Consider the following 22,194-nt stretch of genomic DNA (forward strand, 5'->3'; position numbering starts at 1 on the left):
ACTGTAAATGTAATATATGTTTACTTGGAAAATACAGAGAAGCATAAAGAGTAAGAAAAAAATCCCATAACCAGTGATAAGCACTGTTAACATTTTTGCTTACATCCAGCCAGCCTCTTTTTCCTCTGAAAATATGTTTTTCTTGTACAAAATTGTGATAATGCTGTACTTAGTGTTTTGTAACCTTTTTTTCCCCTCAACAATTTATTGTGACCGTTTTCTCATGTTATTAAATTTTCCGCTAGAACATGATTTTTTACGGCTGGCTTAGTGTTCCATTACAGAGAACTATACTTGATTTAACATCTCCTAATGTTGGCAGGTTGTTTGGTATCATAAAGCTGCAAGAAGCATCTTTCTATGTAAATATTTGTACACACCTGATTATTTCCTCAGGATAAATTCCTTGAAGGGCAATTGCTGGGTCAATTGAATGTAATTTTTTTTTTTTAGGCCTTTGGCACTTGATGCTAAATCTTTCTCCAGGAAAAAGCTAGTTACTCCCCTTCCACCAGAACATGGGATGTTCATTTCTCTATATCCTAAGCAATACTGATTATTATGGTATTACTATCATTATTTTACCTATTTATTCTGGCATAGGAAATGTGCTTACATAGCTAGAATTTTAAAGGTGCAAGAATATACAGTGCCGTCTGCTTCCTTTGTTCCCCAGCCACCTGGTTTCCATCTCCAGAAGTGAGTAGCACTGATGCTGTTAAAAGGTATTTTTCCAGAGGTACCTCACCAAACACAAATAAATACAAGTAATCTGCCACCCCTGCACACATGCACTCTTTTTATGTAAATAAAATTTTGCACACACTGTTAAGCACTGCAGTTTTTGCACTTCTGTTGCTTTGTATGGATGTAATGTTAATTTATTAGTGTCTTCTAGATCAATATTTGTTTCCTATCTTTTGTTACTTCAAACAATTCTGTGATGAGAAGCCTTTCATGTATGTTATTTTGCATATATGTGTAGGATAAGAGATTATATCTGTAGGATTAATCCCTAGGAGAGGAATTGCTGGGTCAGTGGAGATACAGATACATATATAAATATAGTGTATATGCTCAGTCGTGTCTGAGCCTTTGTGGCCCCATGGACTGTAGCCCGCTAGTCTCCTCTGCCCATGGGATTTTCCAGGCAAGAGCACTGGAGTGGGGTGCCATCTCCTGCTCCAGGGGATCTTCCCGACCCACGAATCAAACCTGTGTCTCATGCGTCCCCTGCGTCAGCAGGTGGATTCTTTACCACTAACCAACTGGAAAGCCTCAGCACGTATATATTAAGAGATATATGTATTGCTGAATCGCCTCAGTAGTCATGCAACTAGTTTACATTCCCACTAGCCATGTAGACAAAGTGTATCTCATTCCTATGCCTGCAGAGTATCCTATCAATTTTACTTCTCTTTGCCGATCTGATAAGTGAAAAATAGCATCTCAGCAGAGTTTTAATTTGCATTTTGCTGATTATGAATGAGGTTGAGCATGTTCCATTTGTTTAAGGGCCGTTTATGTTTCCCGTGAGAATTGTTCCTATCATTTGCTTATTTTCCTACTAAATTATTGCTTGTCATCTTATTGATCTGTAGGACTGTTCATAAAGAAATGAGCTCTTTGCCTATAATAGGAGTTGCAAATATTTTTTTCCAGTTCAATGTTTGTCTTTTGATACTGGTTTTTGCTCCACAGAAATTTTTTATTTTTATGTGACCACATTTATTAACCTTTTATGACTTCTGGGTTTTGTGTCATAATTAGAAAGGTATTTCTCACTCCAGCATCACTTTGGACTGTTCTAGTGCTCTTACAGTTTTAGTTTTCACATTAAGGTTTTGATCCATTGGGAATTTATCCTAATGAAAGTTTTATCATCTGTTGAGAACCAACTTTATTTTTCCTCAGTGGCTACTTGTCCCAGTACTTTCATTGAATAATCCCAATCTTTTCTCCAGTGATTGGAGACGCCACCTTTATGATTATTCCTTGCCAATTTGGTGGTAGAAAAAAGCAGCCTTTGTCTGCTTTCATTTTCATGTATTTGACTATCTGTCTAGGAATTGTTTCCCACGTATCATTAGTGTTTCTTCTTGTGTGACTTTCTGTTTGCTCTCCTCACACTTTGTTATGTGCCAGGTTATACTCCTCAGTTTTTGTTTACCTTGAGTGTGGTCTTGTGGCCGACCCTGTGTCTGAAGCTGCTGGCTTCAAAGTGCTTCACATATTTATTTCCTCACCTAATCTTCTCAGCTCTGCTCTAAGGTACTTGAAAATGAAGCAGATGAAGCACAAAGAGATCCAGTAACTTTCCCAATCGTATACAGTGTTTTGTAGCAGAGCCCCTGTTCTCTGAAAAAAAAAAAAAAACTCTGAAGATGCTAGTTTCCATGTATATACCTTAACCGGTTCATTGTTCTTCAGGGAGTATCGCATTCGGGGCCCAGCTCTACGGACATTTCACTGTGTTATGCCAATCGCTCTGCAGCCCTCTTCCACCTGGGTCAGTATGAAGTGAGTATCAGAATGCCTGGTGTGATTGGAGAGGATCTGCAGGGGGTTCCCCGGGGGACTAGACCTTCATCCTTGCTTCCACCTCAGAACACTAAAACTGGGCCCTATGCAACTGGTTGAACCAGAAGCAAATTGATATCCTCCCGAACTTGTTCTTTCTCATAGTTCACTTCACTTGTCACAGATTATTATGTAGGGTGGTGTTGGTTGGCAGGAAAGAGACATGCACGTTCCCCAGGGCCATGGACTCTCTCCAGTGGGTCAGCAGTGCTCAGTTGTTAAGATCAATTGTGATACACACAGCTACTGCTAATAATGCTTTAGGTTCTAAGTGTTTGCAAACTATTTTATTTGTTTGGGTTATTTATTTTTTTTTAATAAGTAGATGAGCAGGTTTAAGAATATCCCTGTAGGGCTTCCGGGTGGCTCAGTGGTAAAGAATCTGTCTGCCAACTCAGGAGATGCAGGTTTGATCCCTGATCAGGGAGGATCCCACGTGCTCCACAACTACTGAGTTTATGCTCTAGAGCCCAGAAGCCACAGCTGCTGAAACCAGAGAGCCCTAGAGCTTGTGCCCCACAACAGGAGAAGCCACCTCAGTGAGAAGGCCTCACACCGCAACTAGAGAGTAGCCCCTATGCTCCAGAACTAGAGAAAAACCTGAGCAGCTACGAAAACCCAGCACAACCAAAACTGGAAAAGTGGCGGGGGTGGGGGAGAGAGCTATCTGAGTAATCACAAGTTCACGCTTAAGCCCTTTGGTCCAAAAGAGGAGAGCAAGAATCTAACTCCAGTCCCCCAGCAAGAAAAGCCTGGGCTACTGAAGGCAGCGATGGGAAGACCTTGTGAAGCATTTAGCCCTTTATGTCTTCCCTATATTATTACTTCTTACAATAATGATTCCCATATATTAAGCACATACTGTGTTCCAGGCATCTTTTTAACACATCAGGTATATTACCTTGTTTTTGTCTTTACTTCTATCCTGTGAGGTATTATCCCCATTTTTTCCGATGTGGAAACTTAAACACTGAGAAGCTAATTCACTTGCACAAGGTCATACAACTAGTAAGAGGCGGAGTCTGTACTGGGATGCCCTCTTAATCACCATAATATGCCTCTTCTGTCTGTAAAACTTTTCTCCTTAGAATCAAAAATAGTTAATGACAGTTAAACATAATACCTTCAGCATGTATTTCTAATCATTAAACTAAAAGATCACAGTACAATATGATTTAAAGAAATAAGCACAGGGTTGTAGTTGCTCTATTTTTAATAATCCTTCACTCACTTGTAGATTTTTGTTAAGACTTCCAAGTGAATATTTTATAGAGTGGGGACTAATGGTCATTTGGGAATCTACTTTCTGTTTTTAGACATGCCTTAAAGACATCGTCAGAGCACAGACCCATGGGTATCCAGAAAGACTGCAACCCAAGCTGCTGTTGCGTAAGGCAGAGTGTCTGGTGACCCTGGGGAGACCACAGGAGGCAAGCCAGACCATCATTGATCTTGAAAGTAGCTTTGCTGCCAAGCCAACTCTCTCAGCTTCCCAGTTTCAGATTCTGCAGAGAACCCTCTGTCGTGTGAAAGTGAAGGTACAAGAAAAGGAGAATCTCCCAGAAATCTTCCCAGAGGCTCTAACCAAAACCTTTGAGGGTGTGGACCTAAGGGAAGAGAATGAACAAATTCCTGGTGCCTCGTCCTCTGTCAGCTTACATATAGACCCTTTAAAAGGCCGCTATCTGGTTGCCACAAAAGATATCCTCCCAGGAGAGCTTCTGGTGAAAGAGGATGCTTTTGTGAGTGTCCTTAACCCAGGAGAAGTGCCACTGCGGCCTCGTGGCCTGGAGAGCAAGTGGGACATCCAAGTTACCAATGGGGACCTTCACTGTCACCGATGTCTGAGGCACACTCTGGCCCCGGTTCCCTGTGATGGATGCAGCTATGCCAAGTACTGCAGCCAGGAGTGTATGCAGCAGGCCTGGGATCGCTACCATAGTGTGGAGTGTTCTCTGGGGGCTCTGCTTCTCACACTGGGTTTGTTTTGTCATGTTGCCCTGAGGTCGACTCTTTTAGCTAGGTTTGAGGATGTTGGCAAAGTCACAAAGAAGCTCTGTGGTGAGATGAGTAACCAGGGCATCTGCTTACCTGAAAGCAAGAATCCGGTGCAGACACTCAAATATGACCTGGGAGGAGAGGGGGACAAAAAGGACAAAGCAGTTGAGACCCCAATTCCTGGATGTGATATTAATGGGAAATATGAAAGGAATTATAATGCCATCTTCCACCTTTTACCCCATACTGAAAACCATAGCCCTGAGCACAAATTCCTCTGTGCTCTAAGTGTTTCTGCATTGTGCAGGCAGCTCGAAGCAGCTGGTTTACAGGCCTTCACAACAGATCTGAAACCAACTAAGCTGAAAGCTGCAGAGCCTCCTGTGTTGTGTGCAGAGCTGAGTGTTTGGGGAGTGGCTATGCTGAGACACATGTTACAGCTGCAGTGTAATGCTCAGGCAATAACGACCATCCAGCAAACAGGTAAGAGGAAACCTCTTTATTCTGCCTTACAATATTGTTCTTGATAGAGCTAACATTTACAGTGGAGAAAGAACTGTAAAAGAGAACAGTAGTCAAGTCAGTGGCTTAAGGGAACACACAGCTGTCTTCTGCTTATGCCATCGAGAAGCTCTGTGACTTTAAATTACTTTGATCCTACTCTGCCTCAGCTTTCTCATCTGTAAAATGGGTAGTTTAATCTCACCTAACATTACAGAGTTGTGAAGCTGATGTGCTTATTTCTAAAAATAAAGTTAAAAATCCTATCCCCTGCCCAAAAAAAACTCTGTTACACTGTTAATTTTTGTTTTAATTTTAACTGTAATTTTATTTTAAATTTTGTTTATTTATGATTGTGCTGGGTCTTCATTGCTGTGCACAGGCTTTCTCTAGTTGCAGTGAGCAGGGGCTACTCTAGTTGTGGTGCAGAGGCTTTTCATTATAGTGGCTTCTCTTGTTGCAGAGCATGGGCTCTAGGGTGCATAGGCTTCAGTAGTTGTGGCGCGAGGGCTCAGTAGGTGTGGTACACAGGCTTAATTGCCACAGAGCATGTGGAATCTTCTTGGATCAGAGATCAAACATGTCTCCTACATCGGCAGCCAGATCCTTAACCACTGGACCACCAGGGAAATCCTACACTGTTAATTTTTTATTGTGAAGGAAAGCTCAAACAATCTAGACAAAACAATCACGACAAACAAGACTGCAGACGGAGCAGGGTCTGTAGTTAAAGTATCAGAATCTTAACTTACTCCTGTGACACAGCTAGTCTTATCTCTTCTCTTCAGCCAACAGATTTTTCCCTCCATTCTTCTGTTTTAAATTTCCAAGAGAGGAATCTGGCCCAGCACAGCTTTTCAGGCAATACTGCTATAGTGGGCTGTATGACTGCTGCTGCTGCTGCTAAGTCGCTTCAGTCGTGTCCGACTCTGTACGACCCCATGGACAGCAGCCCACGAGGCTCCCCCGTTCCTGGGATTCTCCAGGCAAGAACACTGGAGTGGGTTGCCATTTCCTTCTCCAATGCATGAAAGTGAAAAGTGAAAGTGAAGTCGCTCAGTTGTGTCCGACTCTTAGCGACCCCATGGACTGCAGCCCACCAGGCTCCTCCGTCCATGGGATTTTCCAGGCAAGAGTGCTGGAGTGGGGTGCCATTGCCTTCTCCAGGGCTGTATGACTATTTCTAATCAAACATGGATTACCTTATCTGGGTTTGGGCTGCCTTTGGTCTCAGGGCCATTGCTAGACACAGACTAGCCTAGCCCTGTTTTCCTGAACTAGACCCTGGAGATGAGGCTGTTAAGGTAGATGGGGAGGTTACCTGTGCCCAGCATCCTGAGTGCCACCTCTAATATGATTGTACTGACAACAGATACTGTTATTAGCAAAGAAATGGTGTTTCCAACATTTCTGTTGTTTGATCTCCATTTTAGCAGACAGTGTGTTTCAATTCAGTCAGCTCAGGATACTTTTCTCAATTTCCTAATTAGCTCTCTGGAGGGGAGGAATGAGGTCATATCTACACCTAGTATTTATAGGCAGATATTAAATGTGGCTTCACTGAACTATATATGCTTAGCTCTTTTGATTGTCTCACACGAGGTAATGTAGAATCCTGTCAACCTTTTGTTTATATTTTTTATCTCTAATTTTAATTCAGCTGCCAAGTTATACAGTGTATAGTTATTTCATTGGACATATTTTGGGGCAGGACTCAATTCCCCATCCTGAAGCACAGGAAACATCCCAAAATAGCACTGGCCTCATCCCATGATACAACAGAATCACACTGCAAGCCAGTCTCCGTTTTCCTCTCTGCCTTTTGCTGCTTTGAGCCATTGCTACCTTCTAAAATATATCTGTTGAGTGTTTCTCCAGAATTGTGTTTTCCCTCGGGTACATTCACTGGCATTTTAAAAAATACTGTTTTCATTTTGTTTTGTTTTTCTGAATATAAAAAATAGTATATAGAGCTTCCAGATTATACAGCAGAAAGATACCACCTCTTGATTCTATTATGTCTTGCCTCTAAAATACTAAGTAGAACATACAAAAAAGATATAAATGTCAGTAGCTTGCAAAACTGTGAAAACTGTTGTCTGCGAAAAACAGTAGTGGCGACCACTAACTCAGGCTGAGTCCTTGAGGCAGGATGGCAAAGCCAGAGGGACGAACGTGTTTTCCACCTGCCCTCCTTCACTGGCCTCCCCTTATGGTCAAAGAGTCATCGCCTAAATGTTTTTGTTCCCTGTTCATGGTATTGCATTGCAGTCAATTTTTTATTTACACGGCAAGTTTGGGGTAAAATTTTTCACAAGTTGTTAAGAATGAATTTTGGTAGGAAGAATATGTATGGTCAGGAACACTTGTATCTTCTGTGGCTGAAAAAGACTAGAAAGGACTAGATACGTACCATAATACTGGTCACCTGAAGTGATCGGAAAAGGAGACTCTGTCTTCATCTATGAGGTTCTAGTATTTTATGCATGATTTATTCTTACTTATGTTTTAACTGTATATACATTAGTCAAAAACAACACTAGAAGTAAAAATACCAAAATCTTAATTAGCAGTGATGAATTCTGAAAGTGGAAATATGGGTGATTATGGCTTTCTTTGAACATACCTGTATTTTTAAAATTAAAAACACATATTCGCACTGTGGTAACATTATTCTAGTAAATTTAAAATTGGTTGTATACCTTTCCCTTCATTCTAGGGAAATGAGAAACATTCAAAAAAATAGTTCACAGAGCAAAAGGTAGGAAAATTATAAAAATGAGTCTTAAACAGTAAATATAAATGGACTAAACTCTATTAAATGAATCTTTTAGGATGGGTCAAAAAGATTAAAATCCAACTATATTCTGTTTACAAAAAGTACTAGTTGCTCAGTTATGTCCAACTCTTTGCGACCCCATGGATTATAGCCTGCCAGGCTCCTCTGTCCATGGGATTGTCCAGGCAAGAACACTGGAGTGGGTTGCCGTGCCTTCCTCCAAGTGACTCTTGAAACAACATGAAGTGTTTGGGCAAGACATGTCGGGAATCACAGGCAAATCAGGGTATTAATATAAAACAGTAGAACCCAAGGTAAGATATCTAGTAAAACAAAGAGGCACTTTATTTTTGTAAAGAAGACTTTTCTGAAATGTATCATCAAGCTTAGCTCTCAGGAACATAGAGATTGTGTCTGTAAAACAAAAGTGACTGAGTATACGTGGAGAAACTGGCAAAAACTCCATGGTTATAAGAAAGTTTAATATGCCCCTCTGATCAAATATATTAAAAATAAGGATATAGAAACCAAGATAACATAATAAAACAGGGAATTCAGAGATATAGTCATCAAAGCTTGTGTCCTATAGACCAGGGTTTAGCCAACTTTCTCTGTAAAGGGCCAGGTAGTAAATGCCCGGGCTTTGCAGACCACGTGGTCTCTTCTGCAGCCACTCAGCCGCACTTGTAGCATGAAAGCGATGATAAACAGCACACAAATGAATGTGCCTGGCTGGGCGCCAATGAAAATTTATTATGGACGCTGAACGCTGAATTCCTTACAATTTTTCATTTCATGAGAATTTTCTTTTGAACCACTTAAAAATGTAAGCACCAGACTCCCCTGATGGTCCAGTGGTTAGTTAAGAATCCACCTGCCAGTGCAGGGGACATGGGTTCGATCTCTGGTCCTGGAAGATTCCACATGCCAAGGAACAGCTACGCCCGTGGGCCGCAACCGCTGAAGCCCTCGCCCTGGAGCCCACATACCGCAGCAAGAGAAGTGCCCGCAGTGAGAAGCCCTCCCACTGCAGCTGGAAAGTCGCCCCTGCTCACCCCGCAATTAGAGAAAGCCCCGTGCACAGCAACGAAGACCCAGGGCAGCCAAAAATAAAAATAAATGATTTTTAAAAACGCAAAAGCCATTCTTAGGCCACATATGTACAAAGAAGAGGCAGCAGGCAGGATTTGGCACACAGGCTATACAGTCTACAGGTTCCTGATAGAGACAGAAGTTTGGCAAATCTAAGTAAGAAATCCAAGGCAGTGGCACCCCACTCCAGTGTTCTTGCCTGGAAAATCCCATGGACGGAGGAGCCTGGATGGCTGCAGTCCATGGGGTTGCTGAGGGTCGGACATGACTGAGCAACTTCACTTTCACTTTTCACTGTCATGCGTTGGAGAAGGAAATGGCAACCCACTCCAGTGTTCTTGCCTGGAGAACCCCAGGGACGGGGGAGCCTGGTGGGTTGCCGTCCATGGGGTCGCACAGAGTCGGACACGACTGAAACGACTTAGCAGCAGCAGCAGCAGCAGCAGGGGAAAACGCCCCCAAATTAGAAACAATGAAGGGGTTTAGCCAAGAATATAAATTTGTTTTAAAGTTTATAGCAAATATTTAGTACAACTTTAGATTATTGAATTTGAAAATACTAAGTAGACAACTTTGTAGAAAAATAGAAATTGCCTAAATTTTTCCAGAGGGAGGAAAATGCTTTAAAAGTCCAATGATTATGGAAGAAATTGAAAAAGTTATCAAAATATTTCCATAAAAACAAGCCAGACCCACTCTTTTCTATGTGAGTTCTTTAAAACTTTTAAGGAACACATTTAGCTACCTTTTAAAAAGTACCTTTCAAGGAACAGAAAGATATTTTTATCTTTTTATACAATATAAACATTATAAAAATATCTAAAAAATATAATGATACTTTATATCATTTTTATACATTATAAACTCTTCCAGGACATGGGTACAACCTAGTACCTTTTCCCACTCATTTTACAAAGCCCAGAATAAAAACTATAGACCAGTCTCACTTGTGAATATAGATGCAGAAACCCTGAAAAAAAAAAAATCACTGCTATGTCACATCCAGCAGCTTATTAAAGGAACAATCATATATCACCAAGTAGAATCTCTTCCAGAAATGCAAGGATATTTTAATTTGGAAAGATATAAAAGAAGGCTTGGATAAATGCAGACACATGCCATGTCCTGAGAAGGAAAGACTAAAAAATGTAAAAATGCTGATTTCCCTGCATTGACCTAATCAGTATAATGCCATTTCCAGTGAAATCACGATTGGATTTTTCTGAAACTTTGACAGTGTCCTAAAGTTCTTCTTGAATAACTGGGTAAGAATAGCCTATTTGTTGTAAAAAGTACTGAAGGGACTTAGTACTACTAGATTTCCTATCAGCATTGAGCTACAATAATTAAAAGCAATATAGTACTGATATGGTAGCCCCCCAAAAGTATTAGAGTCTTTCCTCAAGTCGTTAAAAAATTAAATATTTAAAAATTAAACCATAAAATATCTAGACAAAGATAAGTGAATTTTTACATAATTTTAGGCTGGTCAGAGAAGCTTTCTAAAGTGTATAATACCAAATTTCGGTAATTAGAAGATAGCTAGATTTAACTTAAATGCCAAATTTCAAAAACACTATAATCAGAAAAGAAGATAGCAGATGTAGGTGAAAGAGGCCCTTGAAGGAATGAGAGTGCTGGATGGGGAACAGTGAGTTCCTGTTCTCTCACTCTAACCACTAACTCTCAGTATGAACTTGGGCGGGTTACTCAACCTCTGTGGGGGTCATTACTCTGATACGGATAATGAGAGGACTAGGTGAATCTCCAGGCCTCTAGGGGAGGCTGTTTGCAAACATGACCACAATTTCTGTGGTCCCATCCTTATATGTTTACTCCATTTGAACTTGACACTGCTTTTTCTCCCATCCAGAGGTGGAGCCTGTTTCCCCCTGCTGAACCTCAGTTTGATCAGTGGAGTGCAGTAGAAGTGATGTTATGTGACTTAATGAATCTAAGCCTTAAGAGACCTTGCAGCTGCGATTGTTAATTCTTAAAATGATGATGTGGACTGTGAACAAGCCTGGGCTAGCCTCTCAAAAAACCACATGCAGATGGTTGTAATCCTAAAGGTAATCCCAGGCAAGACTAGCAGAAAAAATATTCAGCTGAGCTCAAGCAAAGTTGTTGGCACACAGCATTGTAAGAAATGAAATAGTTGTCGATTTAACACTCCCCACCCCCCAAAACCCATAAAGAAAAATGAGAACGTGAGTGACAAAATGAGAACATTTCCAGCAACTGTGCAACTCTTAAAGTCAACTTTTACAAATGGACATAGTGATGGAAATGTTCTAAAACTGGATTGCGGTAATGGTTGCACAACTTAGATTAATTTCCTTAAAATTGTTGAATTACACTTAAAATAGGTGAGTTTTATGGTATATAAGTTAAATCTTATATATACATAAGCAAGCACTTTATCAAAGTAGTAATAAAGATGATCATTTCTAACCTCTCTCTAGTAATTTAAGCAAGATAACCATTTTTTTCCCTATCAGATTGGCAGAGTTGCTTTGTTTTTTTTTTTAATTATAGTATATATCTCAGGTTAGAGTATAAAGAGATGGCCATGACATACTAAGTGAAGAGAAGTAACTTACAAATCACTATGTGTACCATGTTGCTGCTGCTGCTGCTGCTAAGTTGCTTCAGTCGTGTCCGACTCTGTGCAACCCCATAGACGGCAGCCCACCAGGCTCCCCCGTCCCTGGGATTCTCCAGGCAAGAACACTGGAGTGGGTTGCCATTTCCTTCTCCAATGCATGAAAGTGCAAAGTCAAAGTGAAGTTTCTCATGTTGCTAGTTACGTTAAAAATTCCATATTTAGGGCTAGAAAGAAAACTTATATAATGCTCCAAAACCTTATAGCTGACTGAGAGTATTATAAATGATGTTATTTTCTCTGTAATTTTCAGATTGTAAATTTTTTCGGACTCCCATGTGTTTCTTCTGTAATTTCGTTTCTTTAAACAATAAAAAAAGTTCACATGATAAGAGCATTTTTTAAGGCACTTGATACATACTGCAAAATTGCCCTCCAGGAAAGTTGTACCAGTTAACACGCCCACGAGCAATGTTCACTTTCATTTTTGAAGTCAATCTAATTTTGTCTCCGTCTGCTAATATTTCTAATCTTATTTCATTCCTTTTTATTATTTCTTTGGGGTTCCAACACCTCCCAGTTTAGTGTTCTCATTGAATTTCATTAGCAGCTGTTTCATCAGTAGCTCAGAAGAAGGATTAAAGTGTTAACTTGGATGGATTTTGACAAAAACCTATAAAAATGTATGTTATTATCTTTGCATAAATCCTATTTAATCATAGTTCCTCAGGAACCTCTCTTTGGCACTTATTTGAAGGAATAGAACTGGCCACCGATGAAACTCCAGACTTCCGTATGTGCAGATCTGTCTGGGTAAAACTGGCATATTCATGGTGTGTCTGGGTTCAGGTCATAAAGGGGATTAATGAAGTTCTGCAGAGGTTCAGGTCAATTCACTGCCCTTTCACTCTTCAGCCACTGGGAATCTACCTTTCGTGGGGATCCTTGATGACTTGTTTTACACAGAAATTTCATAAATATCTGCCATAAGTTTTATGAAGTTTCATAAAATATCTGCCAAGAGAGGTATATTCCAAAAGTATTATAAATGAATGTTTTTTCTTTACTTGAATCTCATTTTAAGTGTACTAAGGATATTAGTGAGCTGCCCTTTCCGTAAGATACAGAATCGGTCCCTCTTTTTTTTTTTTGTTTGTTCTGTACACAAAATGTCAACAGATTTGCTTAAGGTACCTACACATTCTCACTTTCTCTGATCTCTGCTAATAGATGACTAATGCAAAATATTGAATAACTTTTAAAATCAATACTTAATTTTGTCGAGATAATTAGAGAGAGATTCAACTCTGACATAAAATACTCACCCCACTCAGTTGCTGGGCCTACTTCTGTCAGAGGATAATCCATAAATAATTCACGAAGCTGGCATTACTCACGGCATTGTGATAATTTTTTTCTGGGAAAATTTTAGCAGCTGTTCTAATATAGATTGCCAGTTATCAGTAGTTGGCAATGCAAGTCAACTTTTAATTATGCAGAGGCTGATTATTCAGACTACAAACTGTTTGTGCCCGGTGCTGCTCCTTCCTGCGGCCTCCTTACCTTTTAGCATTTCCACTGCTCATTAGCACATTTACCAGAAGGTAGGCCTTGGACAAGGCGGGGGGAAGGATACTAAAATCAGTTATGCATTTAGGAGACGGACTAATGAAAGATTTCAATACAGTGTAGAACTGTTGACTAAAATGGAGTCATTTGGATTCCCTGTGAGTTTTATTTACTTGTTCTAATTCTGGCTCTCCACAGCAGCAGGTAATAGAATTGTCTGCAGAGAGACAGTATTAGCCCTATAGCTAATGTTTTCCTTTCTAGAACATTTTCACTTGATGGTTTATATTTTCTTTATTTCATATGTGCCTACACCCCATTATTTGGTGGTTGGTAGATTGAGACTCCTGGCTTATATGGTGATATCACAATTAAGTGATGGCTTATCAGTTTTCCAGAAAACTGAAATTTCCCTTTCAAGTACCAGTATCTTTCCTATTTCAACCAGCTTTGTTGGAAATACGATCTGCTCGTGCTTACACCAAGGCTTCGGAACGCAGTTGAAACCTTTCGTACACTCAAGGTTGTGTGTACTGTGCATTCTCCTGATACGTATGGCTGTCACAAAAATCCGTGCAAGCATGGTGTGAGTCTGAGAGCCTCTGGTTAAGTCAGATGTACAGTTGTAGTAAAACTCGGTGGTGCTAGTATTTTTGTTTGCCCCAAGTCTATTATCCTTGTATAAGTTCTGCTTCCTCCCCAGTCTGTCACCGTCTCCTTGGCCGTTGTCAGAAATCCTGCATCTTATTAGTTCTCTGTTTCTGGACTGTTGTGGGCTGAGAAGCTGAATAGCTATGCCAATTAGAGTTACGGCTAAAATAAGAGCAAGTGGGCCTGCAGGAGAATAGAAGAACTCACATATGAATATAAGTGGTTGAGCCTTGGTGCAGAAATAGCCTCACGACTCTTTTCCACCACTTCCTTCCTAATTTTCAGTCATGTGGTTAAATTGCTGATTGTGTTTCAAAGAAGAGGTTGCTTGGGATATGGAACTGGAATAGACATAGCCCAGGACTTCCCTGGTGGTCCAGTGGTTAAGACCCCACACTTCCAGTGCAGGGGGCACAAGCTTGATCCCTGCTCAGGGAAGTTCCACATGCGGCAAGGTGTAGCCAAAAAAAAAGTGATTCAGAGATTTTTTTCAGTGAGAACTACTACTGACTGATATCCCATCAAATTGGGACAAAGAGCAGAATAAAGAGGTGAGCATAAGAAATAACTATAGTTTTTTTAAAAAATAGATGATAGGCCTGTTTAAGATAGCCATTAGGTTACCTGTTCTATTAACCCCCCAAAGACCAGTTAAACAAAAGCACTTGGACTATAAAAGTCTTTAGGAAGTAACCTCAGCAGGTGCTCTGGTTTCCATGTCGTCATGAACATTATGCAACTGTCTTGTCTAGAAGGCTCCCTACTGATAATTCCTTTTTTATTATTTTCTACAAATTCTAATCTTTGGATTATTTTGGGGGAATTGAGACACAGTGGTTAGGTTCCTGGATTCTGGTGGACTTTTCATGTGCTCATTTGCTTTGCTTCCTGGGGACCAGAGTTAGCTCTGAGTCACGCTCCGTCTGATTTGTATCAGATCCGGCTTGTGGAACTCTGACTCAGCCGGGCTTCAGGCCTGATCGCCCAGCTCATCGGGCTGGAATGGAGGGCGAGGCCAGGACGAATGTCCTGACACATTTTTCCCCTGTCTCCTCTTGCACTTTCAGGATCTAAAGAGAGCCTCATTACTGACACCCGGCGGGTGCGCCTTGCCACGGCCCTTTTCCCTGTCGTCAGCCTCCTGAACCATTCCTGCAGCCCCAACACCAGCGTGTCCTTCATCGGCACCATCGCCACCATTCGGGCATCACAGCTGATTCGAAGTGGGCAAGAGATCTTGCACTGCTATGGTGAGCCGTCCATCCTCCCCGCTGCCCACCTTCTCCAGCAGAAAAGGACGGGGTGAACTCGCATGGGCAGGCCCCAAAGCAGGTGCCTTCATCTGCCCAGGGAGGGTTGTTTCCTGGTGGAGGTGGCACAGAGCTCCTCACTAGGCCCTGTTGTGTCTACACTACGGTGTGTCTCACGGCTTGATCCCTATAAGCATCCTATTCTGAAAATGGACTGGGAACAACTTCTTGGCTTCTTTTCCTTCCTGTCCCCATGACTGTGAAGCCTGTTTCTATAGTTACACCCGTGTTTGAGTAAAAGGTACTTCTCACATGATGTGTGATTACCAGACCCTCCACTAAGCTGAAGTCTTTTTTTTTTTTTGACTGTGATGTGCAGGATCTTAGTTCCCTGACCAGGGAGGCAGCCCGCTGTCCCTTGCAGTGGAAGCTCAGAGTCTTAACCACTGGATCGTCAGGGAAGTCCCCTGCAATCTTTTAAGCAGTGTTTGGTGCTCTCTGGGTTTCAATATTGGCCAAGCGTGGTCTTTCTGCAGGACCGCATGAGAGCAGGATGGGCGTTGCTGAGAGGCGCCAGAAGCTGAGGTCTCAGTATTTCTTTGACTGCGACTGTCCACCTTGTGAACGTGAGAAGCAGAGACCCTCGGCGGGGCCTGGTCGGGGAGCCTTCCGTTGTCACCGTTGCAGAGCGCTCCTGCAGGTGAATCTTTCTCTCTTCTCGTGGCTTTTCTGGGACATCAGTTATCCAGCTGAAAGGCCTGAAATCTTTAGGAGGATGCCTTTGGGACTTGGAGGTGCTGAAAGCCATACTCTCTCTTCCCCACACCTTGATCACCCCCTACAGGAACCACAGGGAAGGGTTGGGATTCACGCTCTTTCTCCTGCAAAGAGCAGAGAATCCCACCTAAACTAAGTCAGGGTTGCTCCAGTGAATCGCGAGGAAGTCCCAGGTCAAGGGCGCTTCAAATACACTGTGGCCCAGGGGCTCAGGGAGCGTCACCAAGACCCAGTTTTTCTTTCTGCCCCTCAGCTCCATTTTCTCTGTTATTTAACCCCGTCTCAGAGAGACTTCCTCCTTGCCGTGGCTGGATGGCTGCCTTTAGCTCCAGCCTTAGACCCTCCCAGTCCAGAAGGATAAAAACATACAGACTCTAACAGAGATGTAGGCAAAAATCATACTGCGTTTCATCAACCTAATACCTGTGGCTGGAGGGAAATCAGAGGCACAGAGATTCCCTCCAGCCATTTGGGCCAGAGGGATGGGCCATATCAGAGCTGCCTGCTCCCCGCTCAGCTCCCAGGTACTGACTGAGGAAGGGTGAAAGAGGACCCTCGGGAGAAATCAGGGTGCTCTTGCCAAATGGAGCCACGGATTCTGGCATCTGAAAAACAGCTAATGTCTTAGGGGACCTGTAGGTAGAACATGGAACTGGTTTTATTGTAAAGCTGAAGTCACAACAAGCCCAGCGTCAAATGTGGGGAGGCCTCACCCAGCACCTTTTCCTGTTGGTTTCCTTGTGGCTTTTTCATAACCCCTGGAAATATGTCTGTCATCCAAAGTCCTAGCCCCAGAGAGAAGTAAGAGGAACTGTAGAAGCCAGGTGGGATACAGTTCATGGTGTCGCAAAGAGCCAGACACAACTGAGCGACTAACACACAACACAACGCTAATATGGAAAGAGACTGTGGTCTGTACCAGTTTTAATTTGGTTGCAGAAGCTAAATCTCCCACAAGGCTCGGCTCCTGCTTCTGCTAAAGTTGCTGCCATCAAACCGAATCCAGATTCAGTCCCCCTTGGTCATTGTATGCTACGGCAGGAGTCTCCTTGCCCCACAGGGTCAGAAGTTCTGGAGTGATGCTATAGGGTAAGCACGTGCAGTGACGCTAGCTGACTCTGGTCAATAAAGAGAATACTGACTTCTGCAGGGAGATGATGTTCTGAGCTGCAGCGGCCCAGATTGTATGGAATCAGTCAGCAGAGACCTCCTGGTCTCCCGGCTACAGGACCTTCAGCGGCAGGTGGGGGCGGCCCAGAAGCATCTCAGAAACGGCAGACTAGGTGAGACTGGCTCCCTGCTTCGGTCCTCCAGCCCCTTCTCTTTTATTCAGTCCAAGTTCACCTTGATCTCAAGGATACTCAGTGAAGATTGAAGCGTTGAATTTAATTATCCCCCTGCCAGCCACAAGATGGCTATGTAGGCCAGTGAGACCAAACCCTTACCAGTTCAATTTGCATGATGTCCTTGAAAAAGGGCCAACTGATTTAAGCTGTTGTTCTCTTAGGCATCAGAGAGTTAGTTAAAGACTAACGGGTTATCTCTGACATCCGTAATCTTTGTGCATATCCAGAAGCTCAATGTCACTTATTTAAGTTCTGGAGCCTCGTGATCTAATTTCCCAGAGAAACTGTTCTGCACTCACCAGAGCCTGTCTCTCATCTACAGAGCAGTGGAGCATGTGCCCAGTGGGTTTAAGTATCCTGCTTTTTCCAGAAAGGGAGTTACAAAACCCCTCATTATCCTGGAAAGCTCTGCCTTGGGGCTTGATGTCATGGGAATTTATTTACCCTACTTTTTATGAAAGTTGACCTTTTTGCTTAGATTTCTGAGTCAAGAGAAGTAATGACCATACATGGAATGTAGCCATCCCACTTCAAACTGAAGTTGGAAACCCAGAGCACATGTGGGGAGGCCTCACCCAGCACCTTGTGCTGTTGAAAGAGAAAACATAAGAGAACAGCTTTATTGGACCCAACATTGCGGGTTGATCACAACCCAGGGAGACAAAGTGGGATTTCCACATTCAGGCCCACCCATAGAGGATTTAAGGGCTGGAATCTCATTTCTAAGACTGGATTTGTGTCTGTAATGAGTCCACTTTCCTTTGAATTGATAGAGGTAGCCATTCAGCTGTTGCTGGGGTGTCAGAGTGATGTCGAGAGCTTCCTGTCTGCGGAACACAGCGTGGTGGGAGAAATCGAGGATGCCTTGGCCCAGGCCTATGCTGCCTTAGGTATGGCCTGTGTCTGTATCTTCCGCTCCGAGGAATGAACCTGCCTTGTGTGTGCGGTCGTGACCTTGGCCTTGTCTGGTTGGGTGTCTCTCAGTCTTCCATCTGAGGCTGCTCTCCCTTCCATTCAGCTTTCCTTTCCCAGAACAAGTTCATCCACAGCTGACTGTGGTTCTCACCTGGATCCAGATCTTCCTCTATTTGCAGGGGACTGGGAGAAGTCAGCGACCCACCTGCAGAAGAGTCTTCAGGTGGTGGAGGTCCACCATGGGCCATCCAGTGTGGAGATGGGCCATGAGCTCTTCAAACTGGCCCAGGTCTTCTTCAATGGGTAAGTCTTGTTTCGTAGCACTTCGCCAGGCCACATACTGATTTTATACTAGGCTCTTTTGCGTGTTCCTTTTTGCTCTCACAGCACCCCACTGCTCTGTAGAAAAGAGATGAGGCTCTGATGAGGGCCGAACAGTTTCTCTAGGAAACTAGGTCACGCGGCCCCTGGAATGAAAATAAAGTGAAACGTCTTTATTTCCCCTTTAGGAACGATCCCTTCCTTCTGTCCTGCTGACACATTTGTTGCTTTAGAATTTCCTCCTGGGAGATGCGGGGAAGCTCTTAGCTCTGAAGGGAGTTTCCCAGGGAGAGGTTGCCTCAGGCTCCCCGCACCCCATGCCCACCGTCGTAGCAGCTCTTAGCCATTCTTCTCGGTCCCCTCCCTCCCTCGGGTGCTCATTCTCAGCACCCTCACTCCAGGCCCTCTTCCTTCTTCCTGGTCCTATTTTTAAAGCAGTTGTAATCAAGCACACGTCTTCTTGCTCCCCAGGGGACGTCTGGCAATGTCTGAAGACGTTTTTAATTGTTAGGACTCGGGGTGGAGGCCAGAGATACTGTTAAACACCCATCAGTGCATGGGCCGGCAGCACCTCGACCCCCCAGCTAAGAATTATCTGGCCCCCAGATGTCAATATCGTCAAGGTTGAGAAACCCAGCTTTACAAGTTGAAAGAACAGTAGGGTTGGTGAGTTGACGGCCTCATCCACTTTTGTAACGGGGACCATTAGGAGGCCCTGCTGTCAGTATTTCTGGATGGAATACGTCCAGCCTTGATGAAGCTGCCATTGGTGTGGTGAAATGTTTGAAACTAGGTCCTGGGACTGTGTGGTGGGTGGGCCTGATACCCAAGACATAGAGGCAGCCCATTCGGTCAGAGAGAGGGCAAAGAGCTGCAGAATCAGGTCACAGACGGACTTGGTATCTCTTGAGACAAAGACTCCTGAGTAAACCTCAAGTAAATATAGGACCATGTGGTCACAAAGACTCGGACTTGACTTAGCAACTGAACAACAACAGAAATATCGGATGAGTGCTTTGAGACCTGCCCGTCTCTCCGTATCCTGGAATCTTTGTACTTTTTTTGTAACTTTCATTTCAAACTCTGCCTTTCAGTGTGTTCTGTGAGTCTTATCTGCCCTTCTAGACTATAAGGTTCTTGAAAACAAAAGTTATGTACTCTGCATTCTTCGCAGGATGTGAGTAGGCCCTCCACTAATCTTTGCTTGATTGAATACATGGGTTCACTCCTCTTTACCTGCTTTTGGTTCAGGTGTGCAGTACCCGAAGCTCTGAAGACAATACAGAAGGCAGAGAAGGTCCTGTTGGTACATTATGGCCCTTGGAATGACGAGATCCGGGAGCTACAAAAGATGAAGTCCTGTTTATTGGACTTGCTGCCCATCCCTGTGGGACCTAAGGAGTAGGGTGGGATGAGTTAAAGAGGGTCTGTTGCTGCTGAGCTGTCACCTAAAATACAGGACCTGCCTGACAGTCACAAGCCTGGTGTACGAGATGGGGAAGGACTTGGAGAGCATCGCAGTTAGAGACAGGCTCACCTATTTTGATGGATGTTTTTTGAAGTAGTTAACTACTCTCCAGCACAAACTCCCATTTCCCAGAAAAGACTTCAAACTGGTATCTGGAGAGCCTAAGCCCTTTAAAAGGATTTTAGCTGGTCTGCAGGCATCTGGATGTTAGCCTAGGGTTTTGGCTAGACGCCACCTCTCTAAATGATGATGTCGGCTTCACTGGAACATTCCTATGGTTTCTAGCAGTAATGAAATGTTGTGTACCAGTCCAGTGGGAACTTAAACTCTTAATAGTTGTGTTGTAATTGAAAAATAGTTATAAAGCCAGAAGTCAGTGAGGCTCCTTACCTCTAGCGAGACAGTTTCATTTACGTTATCTAGCTTCCTCAAATCCTTTGTTTAAACCGGTAGCATATAAATCATGAATAGAGAAATAAATATGGGGCCATTTTACTGTTGGGCTAGGATGGCATCTCTCAATGTGTTTTCTACTAGTTTTCCAGTCCTTGTTCTCTGGATTTCACTGTATATTCTTGGCTGACTCACTGACCAAACACTAATAAGATCAAGCTTGTAGCGAAGGCTTTATAACACCTCCTTTCTGAGTTATGTTTATTAGCAAACCTGAAAAGAGATCGCTTTTTTTTCCTATCTCCCCAAGCAGGCAAATGAAATACAGACTATGTAAGTACTGAAAAGGGGGAAAAACAGCTTCAGAAGATGCTGAGGGTGTGGGCGTGGCTGCTTGTGGTTTCAAACCTAAGAGACAAGATAGGAAGAACTGTTGTCTGCCTGGCTATATAGCACTGCTCTCAACATTTTTGGCATCAGGGACTGGTTTCATGGGAGACAGTTTATCCACAGACCAGGAGCAGGGTGGGGATGGTTTGGGGATGATTCAAGCACATTATGTCTGTTGTGCCCTTTATTTCTATTATTATTACATCAGCTCCACCTCAGATCATCAGGCATTAGATTCTGGAGGTTGGGGACCCCAGTCTAAACCCTGTGAGGAGGCCAGAGTCTCTGGATCTGAACCCTGGGTTCTCTGTCACCACTGGGGACCAAGTGGTTCAGATGAGTTAGTTAGTGGAAAAGAATTCACACTGCCTTGAGAGCTTGCCCACCCCAACCATGCCCAAGAAGTGCCTGGTAGTTTATAATGCCAGTGCCCTGGCATTTATAATCAGGAATTGAATGGCCTTGACGCTGCCTGGCAATAGCTTTTCAAGAAGCTGAGTGTTCAGAACATGGTTTCCACTCAAACCTTTGAATGAAGGGCAGGCAGAATCTCGTTTATCTTCCTTTCTGCTAATTCACTGTGGCAGAGGCCATGGCCAGTGAGATGTTTGGGTAGAGCTGACTTTCAAGAAGAAAAATTTAGTCCTGTGGCCGCTTCTGTAGTTGTTCTGTTCTTGAAACACTTGGCACGTTTCAAGTTCCTGAAAAAAAGGTTCCGCTGTACTTTGTAAAAGAGGCCCACTTCCTTAAAAAGAATATGGGTAGAATTTTACATCACAGACCTCATTCTTATGTGAACTAAAAGCTTTCTTTAAATGCTCTATAAAATAAAGAATTATTTCCTGAAGTTACAGGCTTCCTCCCTGATCTGTCTGCATGTTAGCCTGTGTTGTCAGGTGACATTAGCTTGACAAGGGGGTTATCTGTGCTTGATTCAAGACCTAAAGTCCAAGACTTCCCTGGGGGTCCAGTGGCTAAGACTCCACACTTGCAAAGCAGGAGACCCAGGGTAACTAAGATCCCGCATGCTGTGTAGTGTGGCCACAAAATGAAACCCTGAAGTCCTGTGCTTCCCAGGTGGTGCCAGTGGTGAAGAGCCCACCTGCCACTGCAGGAGACAGAGAGATGTGGCTTCAGTCCCCGGGTCGGGAAGGACCCCCTGGAGGAAGGCGCGGCAACCCATTCCAGTATTCTTGTCTGGAGAATCCCATGGACAGAGGAGCCTGGCGGGCAACAGTCCATAGGGTCGCAAAGAGTTGGGCACGACTGAAGCGACTTAGTGTGCAAAGTCCTGTGTATTTAAGAGCTGGCTCCACTGATTGTAGAGACAGGAAATCTCTTCCCAGGGGGACTGGTGTCCTGAAGTGTGAACCCCCACAGAGCAGAGACTCAGTCCCAGCATCATATAGTGCAGATAACTAAAGTTCATATCTCATATGGTGACTTTCTGCAGTTTAGATAGACCCAGCCTATAAAGATGGGACCAAAAAATTCCTAAAGGGCTGTTTGTCTTCACATTAAATTTAACATAGCTCAAAATAGGAGGAGGAGCAGGGTAA

At 43.3% G+C, this 22,194-nt stretch overlaps 1 protein-coding gene across 4 annotated transcripts in view; it reads left to right on the plus strand.

Moving 5' to 3' along the window:
- SMYD4 (SET and MYND domain containing 4) overlaps positions 1-22,163 on the plus strand; it is a 40,064-nt gene extending 17,901 nt beyond the window's left edge. The window contains exons 4-11 of one of the 4 annotated variants that reach the window (XM_070390253.1): positions 2,431-2,520; positions 3,897-5,061; positions 14,843-15,025; positions 15,562-15,725; positions 16,953-17,085; positions 17,922-18,038; positions 18,181-18,366; positions 19,636-22,163. In XM_070390253.1, coding sequence (XP_070246354.1) covers positions 2,431-2,520; positions 3,897-5,061; positions 14,843-15,025; positions 15,562-15,725; positions 16,953-17,085; positions 17,922-18,038; positions 18,181-18,366; positions 19,636-19,658 — 2,061 coding nt within the window. In that variant the 3' untranslated portion in view covers positions 19,659-22,163. Of the gene's footprint in view, positions 1-2,430; positions 2,521-3,896; positions 5,062-14,842; positions 15,026-15,561; positions 15,726-16,952; positions 17,086-17,921; positions 18,039-18,166; positions 18,367-19,635 lie in introns of those variants that run through there. The other 3 variants (XM_070390250.1, XM_070390251.1, XM_070390254.1) reach the window with 3 other exon arrangements.
- Positions 22,164-22,194: the final 31 nt, after the last annotated feature.

Source organism: Bos mutus, chromosome 19, assembly GCF_027580195.1.
Source record: "Bos mutus isolate GX-2022 chromosome 19, NWIPB_WYAK_1.1, whole genome shotgun sequence".
Taxonomy (NCBI): Eukaryota; Metazoa; Chordata; class Mammalia; order Artiodactyla; family Bovidae; genus Bos; species Bos mutus.